This window comes from Panthera onca, chromosome C1 (genome assembly GCF_046562875.1).
Source record: "Panthera onca isolate mPanOnc1 chromosome C1, mPanOnc1 haplotype 2, whole genome shotgun sequence".
NCBI classification, from domain to species: Eukaryota; Metazoa; Chordata; class Mammalia; order Carnivora; family Felidae; genus Panthera; species Panthera onca.
Window position 1 is genome coordinate 165,918,251 of NC_138346.1, and position 18,898 is coordinate 165,937,148.

Below are 18,898 nucleotides of genomic sequence, written 5' to 3' on the forward strand. Positions count from 1 at the left end.
GCTTAGCATTGCATCCTCAGACACAGATTTGCCCTTTTCTTCACAAGTACCACCTTTACTGCTTTTGTTTTAAAAATGCATAATGTATTTAGAGTACACTAAAAATTAGTCTTTTATTTACATTTATGTGGTGCCTGTATCTAGTGTCCCCGAAGTGTTATAATAATAGTTTTACTATTAGATGATAGCACTATAAAGATGAAACACTTTGTTCCCTCTGCCATGGCCCTCACAAGTATAATAGTTGGGTGCCCAGGCTGTGGGATCAGACTGCCTGGACTGTTTCAGGCAATGTGAACTTGGGAGAGACACTTAACTTCAGTGTCCCTATCTGTAAAAGGGAGGCAGAGGTAGTGAAACTAATTACTACATAATGTTGTTCTGAGAATTAAAGGAAATAATGCATGTAGGGAATTTAGCACAAGATGTCAAGAGCATAGTCAATGCTCAAATTGTAGTAGTTGTTAGCAATTATTATTTTAATTTAGCAACAGTTAGTGATAGAGGATTGAGATTATTAAGAAATGAGTAAAAACAAGTTGCAATGTGGTTGAGAATTGAGTATTAGAATCCTAAAAGTGAGGACTGGAAGGATGTATAATATTCTTATTCTCAGTTTCATTAACATTAGGTAACTATATTCGACATTTAATCAAGATATTTGGATACTTTTCAGAATTTACTGCTAGAAAACTCTTTACAGAACTTGCTAAAGATAAAGCTGTGAAGTTGTATGAATATTTTTCAGAGAACAATATGTGACTCAAGCATTGCTACAGAGACCTGATATTTTAGGCTACATTTCTAATCAGTGGTATCTTACCACTTTTCACTTTACAACTTATGCCTGTAATTTGAGTAACAAATCTGCCAAGAAGTCTCCTTTCCTCCTCCTTTGCGGTTTATTCAGCCAATATTTTTTCTATGGAAAGTAGCAAGAACTTCTGACTATTTTTTAGGACTATTTTAACTTTTTAGGAGAAGGGAAACATTAGTGAAAATAACCACTTATAAAATAGTAACTGATTGTGGTAAAAGAATAGCCATTTTGAGCTTTATTTGTGTGCTTTAAAAATGGGCCTTAAAATTTTACCATATTAACCAAAATTCCAGGAAAGAAGAAAGGGAGAGAAGGAACTTAAAAGTACTTACAAGTTTCTCCCTTTTCCCCCCAAAGGTTTTTATTTTTGTTATATTAATAGGTAAAATTCTCTGAGGAGCATTAAGTGAACTTTAAAAACTCATAGCTACACAGTTCCCCTATGTGTAGCTTATCTATAAATATTCTTAATGTAATAATACTTGGTGGTCATAAGGATCTGTTTGAGGAAATCGGGGATCTGTACATAGGAAAAAATTACTAAGGATAGGCCTGCCCCACTTCCCAGACTGTGGTAAGAGTAGGTAAGTTAGTCTCTTTGTACTTCATTTTCCTCACCTTAAAGAGGGAATACATGAACTTACTCATAGAGTTGATGTGAGGATTAAATGAAATACAACATGTAAAGTGTACCAAGCACACAGTAAAATGCCAAGTTTTCGCTCTTATTGTTGTTGTAGTGGCCAGAAAGAGGTAAAAAGGAGCTGTAGCAGATGCCTCAAAGATGCAAATATTAACAGTCCTTGGTAGAGAAAGGGTGTGTTAAAAGCATGGAGATCTTCCAAACTGCACTTGAGCTTTTTTCAAAGGGGCACAAAGCGTACAGTCAAAAGCTCCTTGCCTTTTGTCTTGGTAGGAACCACAAGAGCTTGTGGAAGCGGGTGGGGTGCAAGTGGCAGGGGCTGAGACGACAGAAAAATAAGTGACTTTGAGGAGTGAGTCTGGATTTAGAAACATGAAAATCACCAGGCTTGCTGCCACATGCTTGAAATACGACTCTTGTTTTCCCTGTTAAGGAATTGATTTAAAATTTGCTCAGAAATTGATAAGATTACATTCAGCCATGTTTACATACCCTGCCTGACATGCAACAGTATTTAAATCTTATTAAAGATTGGAAATTAACTAATAATGGACTGACCTCTATCAGAAGGCAGAGTTTGGATTTAAAAGTTGATGTCAACAGTCTCAGAGTGGAGTTACAAGACTAGGTTACCTCCTGGCATTAGCACTTAAAGAGGTGTGAATTTGGTAACTCATTTCACCTCTGAAATGGTTTCATCAGCTGTGAAAAGGGGAAACTACCTAACAAGCTGTTGTTGAGATTAAGGTTATTTGTAACACCTTGAACATAAGAGACACATTTTCTATTTTGTGTAAATGGGAAAAGGTTGAAAAGTTATGGTGATATATTTAAACACTCTTTAAGTGTTACCAAATATGCTTGAATATGCACTGACATCTATTGCCTTAATGGACCTTACTATTCTCAACTAATATCAACGCTTTTAATAACAGCAATTAATTTGCTGACACATTTCCCTCTCCTCGCTGCATTTCTCAGCACCCCACACACTCAGATGCTTTACAATATTATTCCTTGAACACATTTTACCAACCTTACCTTGCTGGACACTAATGGACAATTGGATCGAGTTCAGAAAGTGTTCCTACAAACAGTGCCTTTTTGAGGTTTGCCCCGTATCTAGCTAGTGCTGCACTGTTAAGAGTTAACAGCAATTAAAGCACCCATCGCAACATTCAGGAAAGGCGCGCAATGCTCCTGTGCGATAGTTCAAGTGGTCTTTTTCATTCTGCTAACCGAGTTCACGTCCCCGCGAGAGAAAGCGTATTCCTCCTTCATTTAAACACAAGAGTCTCGATTCATTATTGGCGGTGCAACAGGGCGACTCCAACACCTGAGCAGCTAAGAACTTGGAACAGATCGGGACATGCCTGCGCGAGGCAGCAACCTTCCAGCCCTGGAAGTTTGTGAGTCTCTAACTGTAAAATCTGGAGTCACCTTGACCCTCCCCGGGGAGGTGGGGAAAGTTAGCCCTGGGCCGGAGGCGGGTAAGTAAAACCAAAGACAGAGAACTTTCGCGAGCAAAATACGCCGTCTCGTTTTCCTGTTTTCAGAGTAGCCCGAGACCCAGAGAGTTTAAGGGTGGCAAGAGCAGGTGGCAGGACTCCGCCCACCACAACGCTTCCCCGCCCTCAGCTCGCACGCTCCACTCCCTTCGTGAGGTCCCTCCTCTTAGGCGCGCGCGAAGAGTTGCAGCGCCGTGCATTCTGGGATTTGTAGTCTTGGAGCCGAGAGCCGCCTCAGAAAAAGCGACTCTGGCCTACATACCCCGTGGTGCCGTGCGGCGCTGGCCGCTCCCGGATGTGTGCCTGGCGCCGGAAGAGAAGACGGCCCCCCTCTCTCGGCCCGGCCATCTTGTGGGAAGAGCTGAAGCAGGCGCTCTTGGCTCGGCGCGGCCCGCTGCAATCCGTGGAGGAACGCGCCGCCGAGCCACCATCATGCCTGGGCACTTACAGGAAGGCTTCGGCTGCGTGGTCACCAACCGATTCGACCAGTTATTTGACGACGAATCGGACCCCTTTGAGGTGTTGAAGGCAGCGGAGAACAAGAAAAAAGAAGCCGGCGGGGGCGGCGTTGGGGGCCCCGGGGCCAAGAGCGCAGCTCAGGCCGCAGCCCAGACCAACTCCAACGCGGCAGGCAAACAGCTGCGTAAAGAGTCCCAGAAAGACCGCAAGAACCCACTGCCCCCCAACGTCGGCGTGGTTGACAAGAAAGAGGAGACGCAGCCGCCCGTGGCGCTTAAGAAAGAAGGTAAAGCTGTGGTAGAAGGTGGGGGAGACCCGGGATGGAGGGAAGGAGCGAGGGGACTTTACGGCTACCACCTACTTCTGGAGTTCTGAGGGTCCGCGGGAGACTTTGCCGCCGATTTCCTCACGTTTCCTCCACACGACAAAAGCCAGGTCCCGCTAAGGTGCTGGGAGCGTGGTAGCCCCAAGTTCAAACCACCTGCAAGGATCCTGGAGCCATCCCCTTCCCGCTTCAGTTTCTGAGCGGAGGAGCGTGCTCTGGAGATAAGCTGCTCCTCGAGCGTGTTCGCGATCCTGGGAGGCTGTTGCCTTCCCGCCGGATTCCTTGGCGGGCGAGCGCGTGGACCGAGGTTCGGGGAAGCTAGCCACTTGCTGAAGCTTTTGTAGTTACGGGGAAGTGTGGGGTCCACAGCTTCTTGCAGCACGGAGCTCTCCCGAGGCTGCTTTGAGGTGCGGTTGGCTTCTCTCCTGCCATCTTGTCCCACGATGGCGCGGAGTACCCCACTGAAAAGCTGGGGGGGTCGGAGTTTGCACCTGAGCTAGTTCTGTGTCCTACGCTATCATACTGTGGAGCAAGCTGCTGTTCCAGGTGCCACAGGTACTTTATTGCCCCCCCCTCCCATCCCCTTAACCGTTAAAAACTATAAACTTGGAGTGAAGGAAGCTTTTGGGAAGAGACATTTTGTTACACTGTAGCAAGCAGAAGCGGGAATTCTGAACGAAGACCTGTTATTGCAGGAAATCCTGAGGCTCGTCCTCTGTCCCGTCACCCCTCCTCTCAGTATTTCAGTGGCCCCGCCTGGGCCTCGTGGTGAAACGAGTGCAGAGGCTGTCACAATGTTAGCCATGGCAGAGCTCCTTTGAGTCTGTAGCTTTTTCTCCACATGTGCATGAAGCATGGTCAGGACTCACTGGCCGGTCACAGTTGTCTTGGGGTTGATTTTTGCGTTCTCTTATTGCTGGTTTGTCTTCTGTGATGGATGAAAAAGCAAAAACGGTTGAGGATAAGAAAAAAGCGTACTCGATCGGTAGCAGGTAGGTGTAGTACTTAAGCTCTGAATCTTTGGAGTTGCCTTTTTATGTTGAAAGTTGAAATTATTCTTCACTGCCACGTGCTCGTGAAAGTAGTAGTTTCTCATTTTAGTTGAATTGCATTCAACTAATTTTAAAAATCACAATTATGATTTATTATGATATTAGGCTTTGCTTTGGGATTTTTTTTTTAATGCAGAACTTCTGTGATGCTTGGAATGAAGAACCTATGTGATGACTAAAACAAAACAATTCTTGTATTAAAATTACAGGGTGGGGAGAAGCACAATTTGGAGTGTTGGAAAGCATGTGTGCACATTGATTAGACCAAGTATCTATTTAATCTAAGTTTTAAAGCAACCTGTAGCACAGTGGAATAATTATTTAATTTCTGTGTTGAGTAACAGAGACCTGTGTATTTACTATTTTTTGCTCAAGTTCACCCCCCTTGATCACTAATCCAAAAAAAGTGAAAAAATTGAGTCAAATGTATAAATCAAAGTGTACCAGGTAAATGTGTTCACCCATTTTGAATGTTCAAAGCATGAAGATTGATTTAAACCCCTCAGTTGTTTTGATCATAAAGCCCACTTTTGAGGTAAGCTCTTAACCTCAAACCTAGTATTTTAGGTTACAAAGTTATGGAATTACTTCATAAATTTATAACCAGGACTGAGTTCACACTCTGTACACTTTCCTTAGGAAAACTTCCATATTAGCTGTCAACATTTTCTTCAGATCAGCAATACATTGCACTCACTTGTTAACCTTAAATTGCATAAAACACAAGCATATAAATATAGGAAAAGTGTTGAATGAAAAAGATTTCAGATCCCTCCTACCTGTCAGTTGATGTTGTGGGCATTGGAGAAGGATAGACCTGTAAACTGTCTCCCTGCCTCTTGCAGTGGGAAGAATTGCTACCTAATCATGTGTTCTTTGCCTTTGGATGATAAGTCCTGGCAAATGCTAGAAGTATCTTAGATATGTATTTCGTATTTTATGAGTTTCATAGCTTGTCCATTTGAAGAATTTGAGAGCTGACACAGAACATCGCTAAGAGTGTAGACTAAGGTGTTTTTTAGTTTAGTTTAGTTTTTTTTTTTTTTTTAATTGAAAGCCTGGAATCTACTGCAGATCAAATGAGTTTGCAAGTGCAGATAAGAGGGTAAGAAAAGTTTGAATTTTTAAAAATATCTGTCATTGGGTGAATTTATTTAGTAAATTTTTTAGGTTCTGTAAGCATAATAATGAATATTGGGTGGGGAAGGAAGCCATTGTTCATTTGGGTGTGTTTGGCTTGTTGAATATCATTATTAAAGGACTGGTTCCATAGCTCCACCCCAATACACTATACCTGTGACAGCATTTGTTTAAGATGCCTTACAATCTAACATTTGTGGTTTACCCTGAGAGTTTATGTGGATTGGACCTTAAAATTTTATTTAAGAGTTTGATATTTACCATTTGAATTTAGTTACAAGCAACTGAATGATTGGGTGCATTCTGGTGGTGGTCACTTTCTTAGAAAGAATCAGTGAATCAACTTAAGATCCTGTTACAAAACCAATTCCTCAGCTGCTTTTTGACTCGGGCAGAAATTATGGTTTAGGGAGTTTAGGCATACCTGAAATTTTACAGTCATGAATTTAATCTACTTGAGGCCACTGATAATGCATATTGGTTGCCTTTGTGGGCCACTGACACAGGAAAAAACTAATGGGGAAATCAGTAAATGTTTTAGCCATCACCTAGTGATGGTTTTTATTTCTTAAATACTGTTTTTAAAGGGATCTATGTGTGTGTGGCTTTTAAAGATTCTTCGGAAACAAAGATACTTGTAAGGGCAAACAAAGAAAGCTCTCCATTTATAATAATGAAATGATTGGACTATTTCCTGGTGGTTGCATAGCAGTATTTTTTTTTCTCAGTGTGTGTCCCTGTGAATGGATATGGATGGATACATAATGTGAATACATACAAAAATTAATAGAGGAAAATGATACTTTTTTTTTCTGGTTAATTAGGTGTTTGAAACAATGAAGATGTAGTCCTCTGTGCCATTTGTTTTCCTATCAGTTTTGTAATTTCATAGAAATTAGTTTTATTTCCTCCAGATTATGTAAAATAAAGTAGGTGGCCTTCACTGTTTTCTGAGGGTCCTTATCTGGTGAGTGTGTTGATTTGCTTCAGTGTTAACTAATGAATGGCTACTGGTGTTAATCTTTGGTATCTTGAAAGCCACTATGTATCATATGCCTAAAATTTCTAAAAGTGGGAATTTTAAATTAAGGGATTGTGGCATCTTGAAAAGTGAGAGGAATAATGGCTACCCTGATGACTTAACAAGTCAGTTACAGGAATGCTTGGGGAGGGAGTGGGATATGATTTGGCAAACTAAATAGAAGTTTGAAACAAATTTATTGTCTTTAAATAGGAATTTCTCTGAAGTACTTTTATACTTTATAGAGATGCCCACTTGCCAGTTTCAGCAGCAAGTGCTGGATAGTGGATTGAAAGAATAGCAACTTTTTTTTTTCTTTTTTTGTTTTTCGGTAGTCTGCCTAATTTTTTGTGTTGCAAAAACACTGTGCTTATGCAGGTTATTTATCATTTTAGGAATAAGACGTGTTGGAAGAAGACCTGATCAACAGCTGCAGGGTGAAGGGAAAATAATTGATAGGAGACCAGAAAGGCGACCACCTCGTGAACGGCGATTTGAAAAGCCACTTGAAGAAAAGGGTGAAGGAGGAGAATTTTCGGTTGATAGGCAAGATTTTTTAATTCATATTTGTCAGTTTATAGAGTCATATATTAACACAAAGCTATAAATTGGGCATAATTTGCCTGGTGGCAGTGTGGCTGGTTACATTGATCAGTTTTTTAGAGAAATGTCTGAGTGTATGCATTGTTTTACTATGAACATTTTGGTGACAGTTTTTAGTGTTCAGTCTTGGACTTCTTGTAATGAAATACTTCTATCAAATCAGTGGATAATTTCTTTTCCTTACTGTCCCCAGATGTTGTTAGCAGGAAAGTCCTGTTGGGTAATTGTTTATAGGAAAACAGATGACTTGTGCACATTAGATGCATTTATTTTTATTTTGAAGTGTATTGGTGAGGTGTAGTGGTTTTACTGGATTATAATGCAAAATGAATAACCATGAAAAAGTATAGGCACTGGCAGTAGAGTTTTAGAGAAAGCAAAAATTTCTCATCTGCGGGGAGCTTCCTAGTTCTGATTTCTGTGTTTGGAAGTAGATTGTTTTGAATTTTCTGAAACGTGTTTAACCACTGCATTATTAGCCAGTAAATATGTTTTTGTATTTGAGTCTTTGGATGAATTTTCCTTATTTTTTTTTTTTTTTCTGGAAACCTTGGAGGAGGTATATAATATTTTTTTATTTGTTGTAGACCGATTATTGATCGGCCTATCCGAGGCCGTGGTGGTCTTGGAAGAGGTCGAGGAGGCCGTGGACGTGGAATGGGCCGAGGAGATGGATTTGATTCTCGTGGCAAACGTGAATTTGATAGGCATAGTGGAAGTGATAGATCGTAAGTCTTATATAGGTTTTGATTATATTTTTACATGTGAATTTGCTTCCTTAATTAGACAAAATTTGAATTTCTAGAATTAAAGAGTACTATGTTAACTCAGTTTTGTTAGTTCTTTTTCACATTACAGTGGCCTGAAGCACGAAGACAAACGTGGAGGTAGCGGCTCTCACAACTGGGGAACTGTCAAAGATGAATTAACGTTGGTATTCTGAATTTTTAAAATAATGCTTAAATAAGATTCTATACTTTATTAGGGTTTTATCTATACCTATTAAGTTTTACTTGTCCTAGGACAAGAACAGATGCTCTCATCTGAGAGCTACTTCCTTATACTATCTTGTTGGATGTATTTGAATACAATATGTCAAATGACCAATTTTTCTATATTTTAATATATGTGATGTTAATTTTTCTTTTCATATGGCAGTGTAGCTTTTCAAACCCTACGTTTAAGTTATTTGGGTATGCTGATTTCCTGTATGTTTTTAATAGTTCCTTTTCTAGCTGTTGACCCGTGTGGTCATTAGAAAAGTTTGATAGGCTGTTGAAACTTTGTTTTTGAGCAAGCTACTCTGTCCTACTTTTTGAATAAAGTACTTGAACTATAACTTGGAATTAGTATGCATTTTTAAGTTATTTTCTGTTAGGTCTACTGGGAAGTTTATTTAGTAAGAAAAGATTGTTAGGGAATGTGAAGACTTTAAAACATTTTTGTATAAAGAATTCTTCAGCTACATGTAAATGGACCTAGATGCTTTTCTTTTTCTTTTTTCCTTAGAGAGTCCCCAAAATACATTCAGAAACCAATATCTTATAATTGCAGTGACTTGGATCAATCAAATGTGACTGAGGAAACACCTGAAGGTGAAGAACATCCAGTTGCAGACACTGAAAATAAGTAAGTGGTTTTATGTGTACTGGTAATGCCCCAGCATTGCAATCAGTTTGGGTTTTTACCAAGAAAAGAGCATGCAGGTTTAATGCTACTATTTGATGGTTTTTAACCGGAGACTTTAGTGGTGCCCCAATCCCTCAAATAGTATCTATTTAGAGGACTGCTTTACACATTTTTATATTGGACTATAATGGTTTGAAAAATAGAAATGGATATTTCTATTTGAAATTACCATTGTTGTCTTTTAAAAGATAAGGAAAATGCATATTTTACAGTATGAACAGTAATACTTGTTCACCTTGAGAACAAAAATTAACTGTTTAACCTGAGAATGGAGAATAGGAAAAAGATGCCCTGCATTTTATTTAGCTATACTTTATGTGGTAGACAAGTTATAATGAATAATCCTAGTGATGATAGCTGTCTAGAGACATTGAATAGGTGGAAGCTAAAACTGGGGGTTTCTGAAAATTAGACCAAATGGTTGACATAAGAGAATTGTAGTATTTAGAATGCATAGGTGGTAGTACTTTGGAGTCTATATAAATTTTATTCCAAAATAGTTTAAAACTAGAAAATGTGACCATTTTAAAATTGGTTTCTCTGTCTCTGAAGGCTTCCCCCACTCCCCCCTATAGAATTTGGAACATAGCGTTATTGTCTTGTTTTTAAATATATGAGGAGAGCAAGATCCAGAATATGTTACTAATTTACTGGCTTTCTTAATCCTTTTCATTTTCTGAGTTTTTTAGATATAAGACTTGATTTTGAAGTCTTCATTCAAGGGTGAAAGAATTGTAAAGGTTCAAGTTATGCTGGTGGAAATAATTTACTGCCTTCCTCTAGTTTCCATCAACCCAAGCAGAAGTCACATGCCAGTCATTTATTATATATAGTAATATGGCTTAAAGTCTGGAATTGCCAGTTATTTAGGGTTTGTGTAATTGCCAGTTATTTAGGGTTTTTGTTTATGTAGAGAGGGCTAGCCCATGAGTGGGGGAGGGGCAGAGGGTGAGGGAGAGCCAGAATCCCAAGCAGGCTCCACAGTCGGCAGAGCCTGACATGCGACCGTGAGATCATGACCTGAGCCAAAATCAAGAGTTGGATGCTTAACCCACTGAGCCACCCAGGCACCCTGGGTTTGTGTAATCTTAATCAGAGTATATTTAAATCAGTCAGAGAGGGGATGCTTTCTTCTTTTTCTCCAAAAGTTGCGCCTACAGTGAACCATTATTGGTAATAGTATCATATTCCATGGGTTTGTTTGAAGAAAGAATAATAATTTACTATTAGAGTAGATAAACATACATGGTATTAAGTGATCTGTTACACTTGGGGTAATATAAATTTCACTTATATGAAACTATGAAATCATAATTTTGAGTGGTAAAACTGTTTATCGGAAGAAATTAATGTATTGATAGTGTATTGCAAGCAAATCTTTCGCTCAGGACCCAGGAATACAATTGAGGGTATTTGGGCTAAAGAAGATCAAGATTATGATATTAGAGCAGGGGAGAATCTGAATATAGTATTCCATCTTATATGTGGAAGTATAAATTTAGGAAGCATAGCTTTGATTAAGAGTTACAGGCTGACTTTGATTAACTCCCTTATATTTAGTTCCCAGAGCCTTTATTTTATTTCATTTGATCGTTACAGCAACCCTTGAAGGTAGAGGTCATGATCTCATGACGTGGTAAAGGTATGCTGAGTTCTATTCTTGGCTATGTCATGACTTGGGAGTAACTAGGATCTTTTTTTGATCCTTAGTTTTCTCATTTGCAAAGTGACAAGAGTTGGATTTGATATTGCTAGCCAAGGTACCATTTATTAAGTGTAAACTTGGTACAGGAAGTTTTAAGATAGGATTTGTCGAACAGTGAAAAGTAGCATGGAAGGGAGATAGATATTTGAGCTCTCAGGCTAACTGAGTCACCTGCTATCTTTGGAAGGAAGCAAGGCTCCCAAAATAGCAAACAACTTGTTTGGTGACAATTACAAGTTGAGATTAGACTAAAATAATGGATTCCTAGGCCCATGCTTTGTTTTTGAAAAAAAGGGAAAGGATAGTATATAATAGTTCTAACTAATTTAGTATGAAGTTTTGAAATTGGTGTGTTTTGTGGAAGGTTCCAGTATTGGTGAAGCTGCAGTTTCCTGTCCATGTCAGGTTGATTTGAAAGTTTGGAGTATACAGGATTTTGGATTTATAGGTGTACTTGGCTTTTAAAATTGTTTTGCTATGAGCGTTAGTTGATAAAGGATAGAGGAATAGTTCTTTTATATTCTAGAATATGAGTCCTGGTTGTTCAGTCATCCTAGATGATTGCCTTTATTTTTGTTATAAGTTCTATATTGTGGGAAATTAGGAAAATTAAAAAGTGTTTTAGGAGAAGCTAAGCCTAATATTTTAATCACATAAGGGTATGTATGGTTTTAAAGAAGTATGTTTTTAAGAAATGTGTATTTTAGGTAAAGATAATTCAAAATTGTATATTCCTCAGTTATCCATGCTTTCACTAATTCAACAAGTACTGAATTCTAGCCTCCACCAAGTTACATGTTAACCTTTGGGTTACAAAGAGGACTGGGGTCTTCTTGTCCTTGAGTAGTCTCTTAAAGATTACCAACTAGTCAAGATTAGCTGCTTCCTTATAATTGTAAATTAGGATTTTATCAGCTTTAAAAGAACTACCAGCTATAAAACAAATATGTTTTCACAGGGAGAATGAAGTTGAAGAAGTAAAGGAAGAGGGTCCAAAAGAAATGACTTTGGATGAGTGGAAAGCTATTCAAAATAAGGACCGGGCAAAAGTAGAATTTAATATCCGAAAACCAAATGAAGGTGCTGATGGGCAGTGGAAGAAGGGATTTGTTCTTCATAAGTCAAAGAGTGAAGAGGTAAAATTAAGTTTTGTGGTGTTTGGGAATGTTCAGATGTGTATTGAATTGTATTTATACTTTTTAAAAATATGACATGGGTAATCTGTTTTTAGAAAACCTTTACCTAGGATCATTTGGGGTAGATAAACTTTCAAAAAGGAAATAAATTGCATTACCATATGTTTCAAGAAAAGTAGTCCTTCAATCAGTCCACAATGTATCTAATGTGGTTTTGTTTTTTTCCTAAAAAGCAGTTAGTTGTGTATCATAAAATTAGTGTCTTAGAAATAAGGTAGGTCTTTTCAGAGTTGTGCTAATATTTAAAACGTCTTGCCTAACTGGGAATCAGATGAAAGATTTGCATATTCATGTGGTTTAATCTAAAATAAATTAGTGGCTTCATTATTATTAAATTTTTCAAATTCTGCCTGTGCCATTTATAATGATCAAGACTCTTCAAAAAATGTTTTCCTTTACTGAGGATTGATGTCTTACAGGAACCAGCAAATTGGTTTACTAACAAAAATATTTGAGAAAGGCATGTTGGTGGTTTTTGATTTGGTAACAATCATAGGAGCGGGTTCTTAGAGGAATGGCCCATTGCCACATGATTTAGGGCTTGTACAAGTGTGAGATTTTGATTATAAAGTTAAGTTGAAATGTTTTTGTTACTAAGGCAACTTGCAATAAAAAGATTTGGTAAGATACTGCATCTTAATTTTCTAAACAAATAGCTGTGAAACAAACTTGGAAACATTTTGAAATAAAGGTTGAAGAGACTTAAATATTCTGGGTTTAGGATGATTTTTTTAGCATTGACTCCATAAAAATAAAATGGGGACTTAAGTGCCAAGTCCTGTAGGAAAAAAAAAAAAACTTTTTGCTTCATTTGAATGCCTTTGGTTATTTTTTTTGTAATTTTTGCAGATAAAGTTGTGTATTAGGGTTAAGCAAATAGGATTCCTGATTAAAAAAACCATGAAAGTTCATCTTGGAGAGGTTGTTAATTTGTACTAATTATTAAACTGCTTACGTTAAAATGGGAAAGATTTACTTAGGCAACTTGACAAAATGATTTGTAACTTTTTTGGGGTCCCGATAGAACTTTTCTCTAGAACAAGACACACATACACAAAATACTGATCTATTTTACATGATTCATGAATACCCTGAAATCTCTCATGCATTTTACAGACCTTGGGTTAGGTATGGTAGTTTTAAGTACTATTTTACATTGAACTTTTCAAAAATAATTACACAAACTGATGTATATGATTAGAAATTTTTGAAAATTAAGTTGTGAAATTTGTTATGAATAACTTTGAAACCAGGACATGTTTGTTATCAAACCACTTTTATGTGTTTGGATCCTTTTTGTTCATGTTGCTTTTGTGATGTGGGAACCTGTTTAGATCTGGCCTTATTGACATATATGGTCTTGCAGTTTATGTATAGGTCTTCAAGATTGTTGTAGTACATTTTAAGTGCTCTTTCTCTTTTACATATCCTAATCCTCACAACAAACTAGTAGTTAGGAAAAACAAGAAACTTTAGAAATGGAAAACTGAATTAGGTTGTTAATTGACAGCTGAAGTCAGAGCTCTTAGTTCCTGATTATCCTTCATGGTTCTAGAAAAAAAACTGCAGATTTGTTCTAGCTGCTTTAAAGGGATGTGCCCTGAACATCCAGACTTTGTCTTTATTAGTGTAGTACAACCTTTGAGGTGCTTCAGTAGGATATCAGTTAGGCTTTTTTGCTTCTGTGCTCTAGAAACTTATAAAACACTTCTAATTAATGAATTGATACTGTTGCTTTGCAGTAGCAAATGTTTAAAAATTAAAGCAATTCGTATATATAATTGACTTTAATTTGCCAGTTGTTTTGTGGATTTACATTTAAACATTAACTTAAATGGATATTCTAAAAAGAACCTTCTACTGCCTTTTAGATTAGGTTGGCCTAGCACTGAGGAATGACAATTTGGATATTAGACAATTAGAGGGGTGAAAACATAGATATAACTACAAAATTTACTTCTACTTTAAAGGGTAGTTAACAGTTGTAGTGTTACAACATTTAGAAAGAACAAAATGTTCATTGTTCCTTCAGAAAAGGATTGTACCTGTATTTAGAAATACTGAAACATACTTTTCAAGTAGTATAAGAAAAGTTTCCAACTAGAAGATTAAAACCCATTCTTCCCGGGGCGCCTGTGTGGCTCAGTCAGTTAAGCATCCAACTTCGGCTCTGGTCATGATCCCACGGCTTGTGAGTTCAAGCCCCACATCCGGCTCTGTGCTGACAGCTCAGAGCCTGGAACCTGCTTCGGATTCTGTGTCTCCCTCTATCTCCCCCTCCCCTGCTTGCGCGCTCTCTCTCGCTCTCTCTCGCTCTCTCTCGCTCTCTCTCGCTCTCTCTCGCTCTCTCTCGCTCTCTCTCACTCTCTCTCACTCTCTCTCAAAAGTAAACATTAAAAAAATTAAAACACATTCATCCCAAACATATAAGAAGAAATTAAGAATTAAACAGTGTAAAATTCTCTGGCTTTTGTTTTGTTTTGCAGAGTGGGTGGTATACCTTATACATAAATACAGAGGAGGATCTGGATTCCACAAACATGTTGACTTTAAGGTTACCTGGCTATATTTAAGGCTTGGATTTATTTGTGCTTAGCTTTCAAGGTTCCCTGATGTAAAGTTGTGTTTCATTTGAATCTGTAGTTCTCCAGTTTATAGGGAAGAACATATAGTTGTACATGAACAGAAAAGCATTCTGAGAAGTTTATATGTGACTTCTTTTCCCAAGTCATACTTGGAAGAGTACAGAGCCAGAGTTCTCTTCATAACTTAAAAAGGGATTCAGTTATCACCAGTAGAAACCTTACATCTATCCAGAAGTCTTCATCTGAAGGACACATATCATTTTTGATATATTCACACAAAGTGCAGATTGGATTTTGGTCTTTTTAAAAGAAAGTTAATTATTTAGAAATTAGTGGTGTTGCTTTCCTATTAATCATCCCATGGCCCACTCTTAATTTTTTAGGCTCATGCTGAAGATTCGGTTATGGACCATCATTTCCGGAAGCCAGCAAATGATATAACGTCTCAGCTGGAGATCAATTTTGGAGACCTTGGCCGCCCAGGACGTGGTGGCAGGGGAGGGCGAGGTGGCCGTGGGCGTGGTGGACGTCCAAACCGTGGCAGCAGAACTGACAAGGTAATTTTAAGACTTCTTTAAGTAATTTGAAGACCTCTCTTTGGTAAATCAGTGCCCTATGTCCATTTTGGGGATATGAATAGAAGAAGAAAAAAGAAGTAGACAGACATACCTTCAAGAAACTACATTTTAGGCTATATTTTTGTTTAAAGTATTTAAAGTGATTGAATTGTGCTGCTAGTAAAATTATCACTTTGTTCAGTACTTATTAGGTGCTGGTCATGGTGCTGTGCTAGGCATTTTAGGTACTTAATTCTTGTTACCACACTGACATCCCTGTTTTACAGAAGGAGAAATTTAGATACAGGGAACCAGGTTAACTCTTGGCCTTTGCTAAGGTCTACTTGAAATGCCAGCCTCTTCCTTTGCCTTGACTCTTTGCTGCTTTTTTTAGGTCTCAGCTAAATGTTAACATTAATAACATTTGTGTCCATAATTGTGTGACACAAGATGATATTGTCACTTTTTTTTACTATAGTGTGAAAGCTGGAATTCATTTATGTCCTAGTTTTATAATCTAATGCCTTGCACAGTGTGTTACATGAAACAAGTTCTTAAGAAATATTTTGATAGAAGCCCTACTAACTGATGAATTTGAACTCTGATTTGTTTGATGCCAAAGTATCATGACTAGATATTATTAAACTAAAGTATTAGAGGTAATACTCGGGTTAAGTTAGTTCTTTGTCTCTAATGGTGTGGCTAGGAAACAACAATGATGCCTTCCTGAATTCTCAACACCTGATGTGCAAATTGGGGACCCATTTACTTGATTTAGTCTGTCAGTGTTTGATTATAGTGGTAGATTAGTATAACAGATTTTATGCTTGTCCATAATGGATGATAATTTCTTGTTTCTTCCTCTGACATCAGGTTTTTTTTAAAAAGATCACTGTTGTGTATATGGGCTCTTTCAACACATTTCTGTTGTTATTTGTACTTTATAAATAGCAGTTGGGTCCCTTTCTAACACTGATGAACGTGCTGCTTAAATCATTTTATGTAACAAGTTTCTTAGCCTGCTTTCAAATTGATGCCATTCATATTGAGCAAGGGAGGAAAAAATTACTAAACAACAGAGTAAGAATTCCACACACATATTCCATGTGAGTCTACTTGTGTGATTTATTAGAAAACTAAACCCATGGTATTATTAAGCAAGTTTTATAGGTTTTGATAAAAACTTTGGACAAGGCTCATTGTAAATATTTATAGTTTTATTCTGATCCATAACTTTGACTTTTAAGTAAAGCTTTTGCCACATTTTACTTAGTATTTTATTTAACCTCATGATTTTTTAGAGTTGTGTGTCTGAATCTAGACACTGGCAATCCAAGATTCTAGAATTGTTCATTTTGGTTTCTTTCTTTTTCAGTCAAGTGCTTCTGCTCCTGATGTAGATGACCCTGAGGCATTCCCAGCTCTGGCTTAACTGGATGCCATAAGACAACCCTGGTTCCTTTGTGGACCCTCCCATCTGAGGTTTTGCATGCTTAAGGATCCCAAACGACTTAAGAATTTAAAAAAAAAAAAAAAAAAGACTGTCATTCATACCATTCACACCTAAAGACTGAATTTTATCTGTTTTGAAAATGAACTTCTCTCGCTACACAGAAGTAACAATATGGTAGTCAGTTTTGTATTTAGAAATGTATTGGTAGCAGGGATGTTTTCATAATTTTCAGAGATTATGCATTCTTCATGAATACTTTTGTATTGCTGCTTGCAAATATGCATTTCCAAACTTGAAATATAGGTGTGAACAGTGTGTACCAGTTTAAAGCTTTCACTTCATTTGTGTTTTTTAATTAAGGATTTAGATGTTCTCTCAATTACAAACTGGTTTTAAATATTGGACATAATATCAGTTTTAATACCTGCTTTGCATTTTCACACATGGTCAACTGGGTCATGTAAACTTTGATTTGTCAAATTTTATGCTGTGTGGAATACTAATACTACTTTATGTATTTTAACTTAGTTTTAATATTTTCATTTCTGGGGAAAATCTTTTTTCACTTCTCATGATAGCTGTTATATATGCTAAATCTTTATATACAGAACTATCAGTACTTGAACAAATTCAAAGCACATTGGTTTATTAACCCTTGCTCCTGCATGGTTCATTAGGTTCAAATTTATAATTGATTGACAATTTCACCTATATTTGCTTTTAAAATGTGTGACTGTCCCCCATTTTAAAAACCAAACTAGACACCTTGTTGGTGAAGGTTTAAGCTACTTGTTGGTACACATCCTATCAAGTGAAGTAGTTTTATGGGTGTTGGGTTTTTTCCTCTCCAAAGGGTGGGTGGAACAAGTTGATTTGGCTACTGCGTACTATTTAAACTGTTCTGTAAAATAAGTGTCTGGCCACTCAGTATGATTTGTGTGTGGAAGGTCCCAAATCAAAATTGTTCTTCCATAATCAACAGCCTTTTAACCCTTGCTTTTTTCTTAAGAAACCAAAGGGCACTGGTTTGTATGGTAAGATTGGGGGGGGCGGGGGTATGTTAATTTTTGGAATTTGGAGAGCAGACAGCTTTACTTTATAAGGTTGGAACAGCAGCACCGTCCTTGAAATATAAACCAAAAATCTTACTGTTTCTGAATTTCCTATATTGCTATTAATTTTGGTCTTAAGTTGATAGATGACTGTTCCACAGAAAGTGACAAGTAAGTATCTTTTACCTCTTCCTCAGAAAATTAGGTTAATGGGTTCCTTGAATGGGAGCATCACCACATACATGGAGAGAATTCTCAACAAACAGATCAGATATTCTAGGATTTTTTTTTTTTTTGGTCACATTTATTGGTAAACAGGAAAGGAACTTAATGTACAGTTTTAAAGATCTTTTGTCACTCAGTATTTTCTACCTGTGTATGGTAATGTCCAATTTTAAAAATACTGAAGATCTTAAATCAGAATGTCTGCTATTTAGCTGATTAATTCTCCCATATACTTCTAAAAGAGAAATTGTACAGTACAAGAGTTATTCATTTGGATTAGATTTATAATCTAGTTACCTGTTAGTTTGACATCTTAGGAAGGAGGTAATTGGTTTTTAATGATGCATAAACTTTTGTGCTGGTGTTTTGGATCTTATGATGCTGAGCGTGTTCTGCACTGGTGCTAATGTCTAATATAATTTTATATTTACAAACATACCTGCTACCCAGAGGCAAGTATTAATTTAGTCCATATGGACTATTGACCCCTCTTGAGATTGCAACATACACCCTCCTAAATCATTGTGGTTAGACTTCCAAGTTCCTTAAACTTGTTTCTGGACGTGTAATGTTTGTAAACCTTGATTTTTAGCAACATATAGAAAACACCTCCTATTAAAAACACTTCACAAGTTCTACTTAGTGTCAGCCATTGCTGGCATTCTGTCACTGTAGAATACAGCAATATCTGGTATGTTGCAAGCTTTCAAGATAGCCTGAACTTTAAAAAGTTGGTCCATTAGTTGTATCTGATGGATGTAAATTTGCCTCCTAGTTCACTTTGTGTCAAGAGCTAAAACTGTGAACCTAACTTTCTCTTATTGGTGGGTAATAACTGAAAATAAAGATTTTATTTTCATGCTCA

General features: G+C 37.4%; 1 protein-coding gene across 4 annotated transcripts; it reads left to right on the plus strand.

The window, feature by feature from the left end:
* The first annotated feature begins 3,283 nt into the window (after positions 1-3,283).
* Positions 3,284-18,898, plus strand: SERBP1 (SERPINE1 mRNA binding protein 1). Of its 4 annotated transcripts, none has more exons than XM_060626229.3 (8): positions 3,284-3,716; positions 7,364-7,514; positions 8,159-8,299; positions 8,412-8,501; positions 9,081-9,200; positions 11,924-12,101; positions 15,130-15,303; positions 16,679-18,898. In XM_060626229.3, the coding sequence occupies exons 1-8, from the start codon at positions 3,404-3,406 to the stop codon at positions 16,733-16,735; spliced, it is 1,224 nt and encodes a 407-aa protein (XP_060482212.1). In that variant the 5' UTR covers positions 3,284-3,403; the 3' UTR covers positions 16,736-18,898. The 4 variants fall into 4 exon arrangements, with proteins under 4 accessions (XP_060482212.1, XP_060482213.1, XP_060482214.1 ...); XM_060626230.3 differs by having other exon boundaries at positions 8,430-8,501; XM_060626231.3 differs by having other exon boundaries at positions 3,285-3,716; positions 9,126-9,200.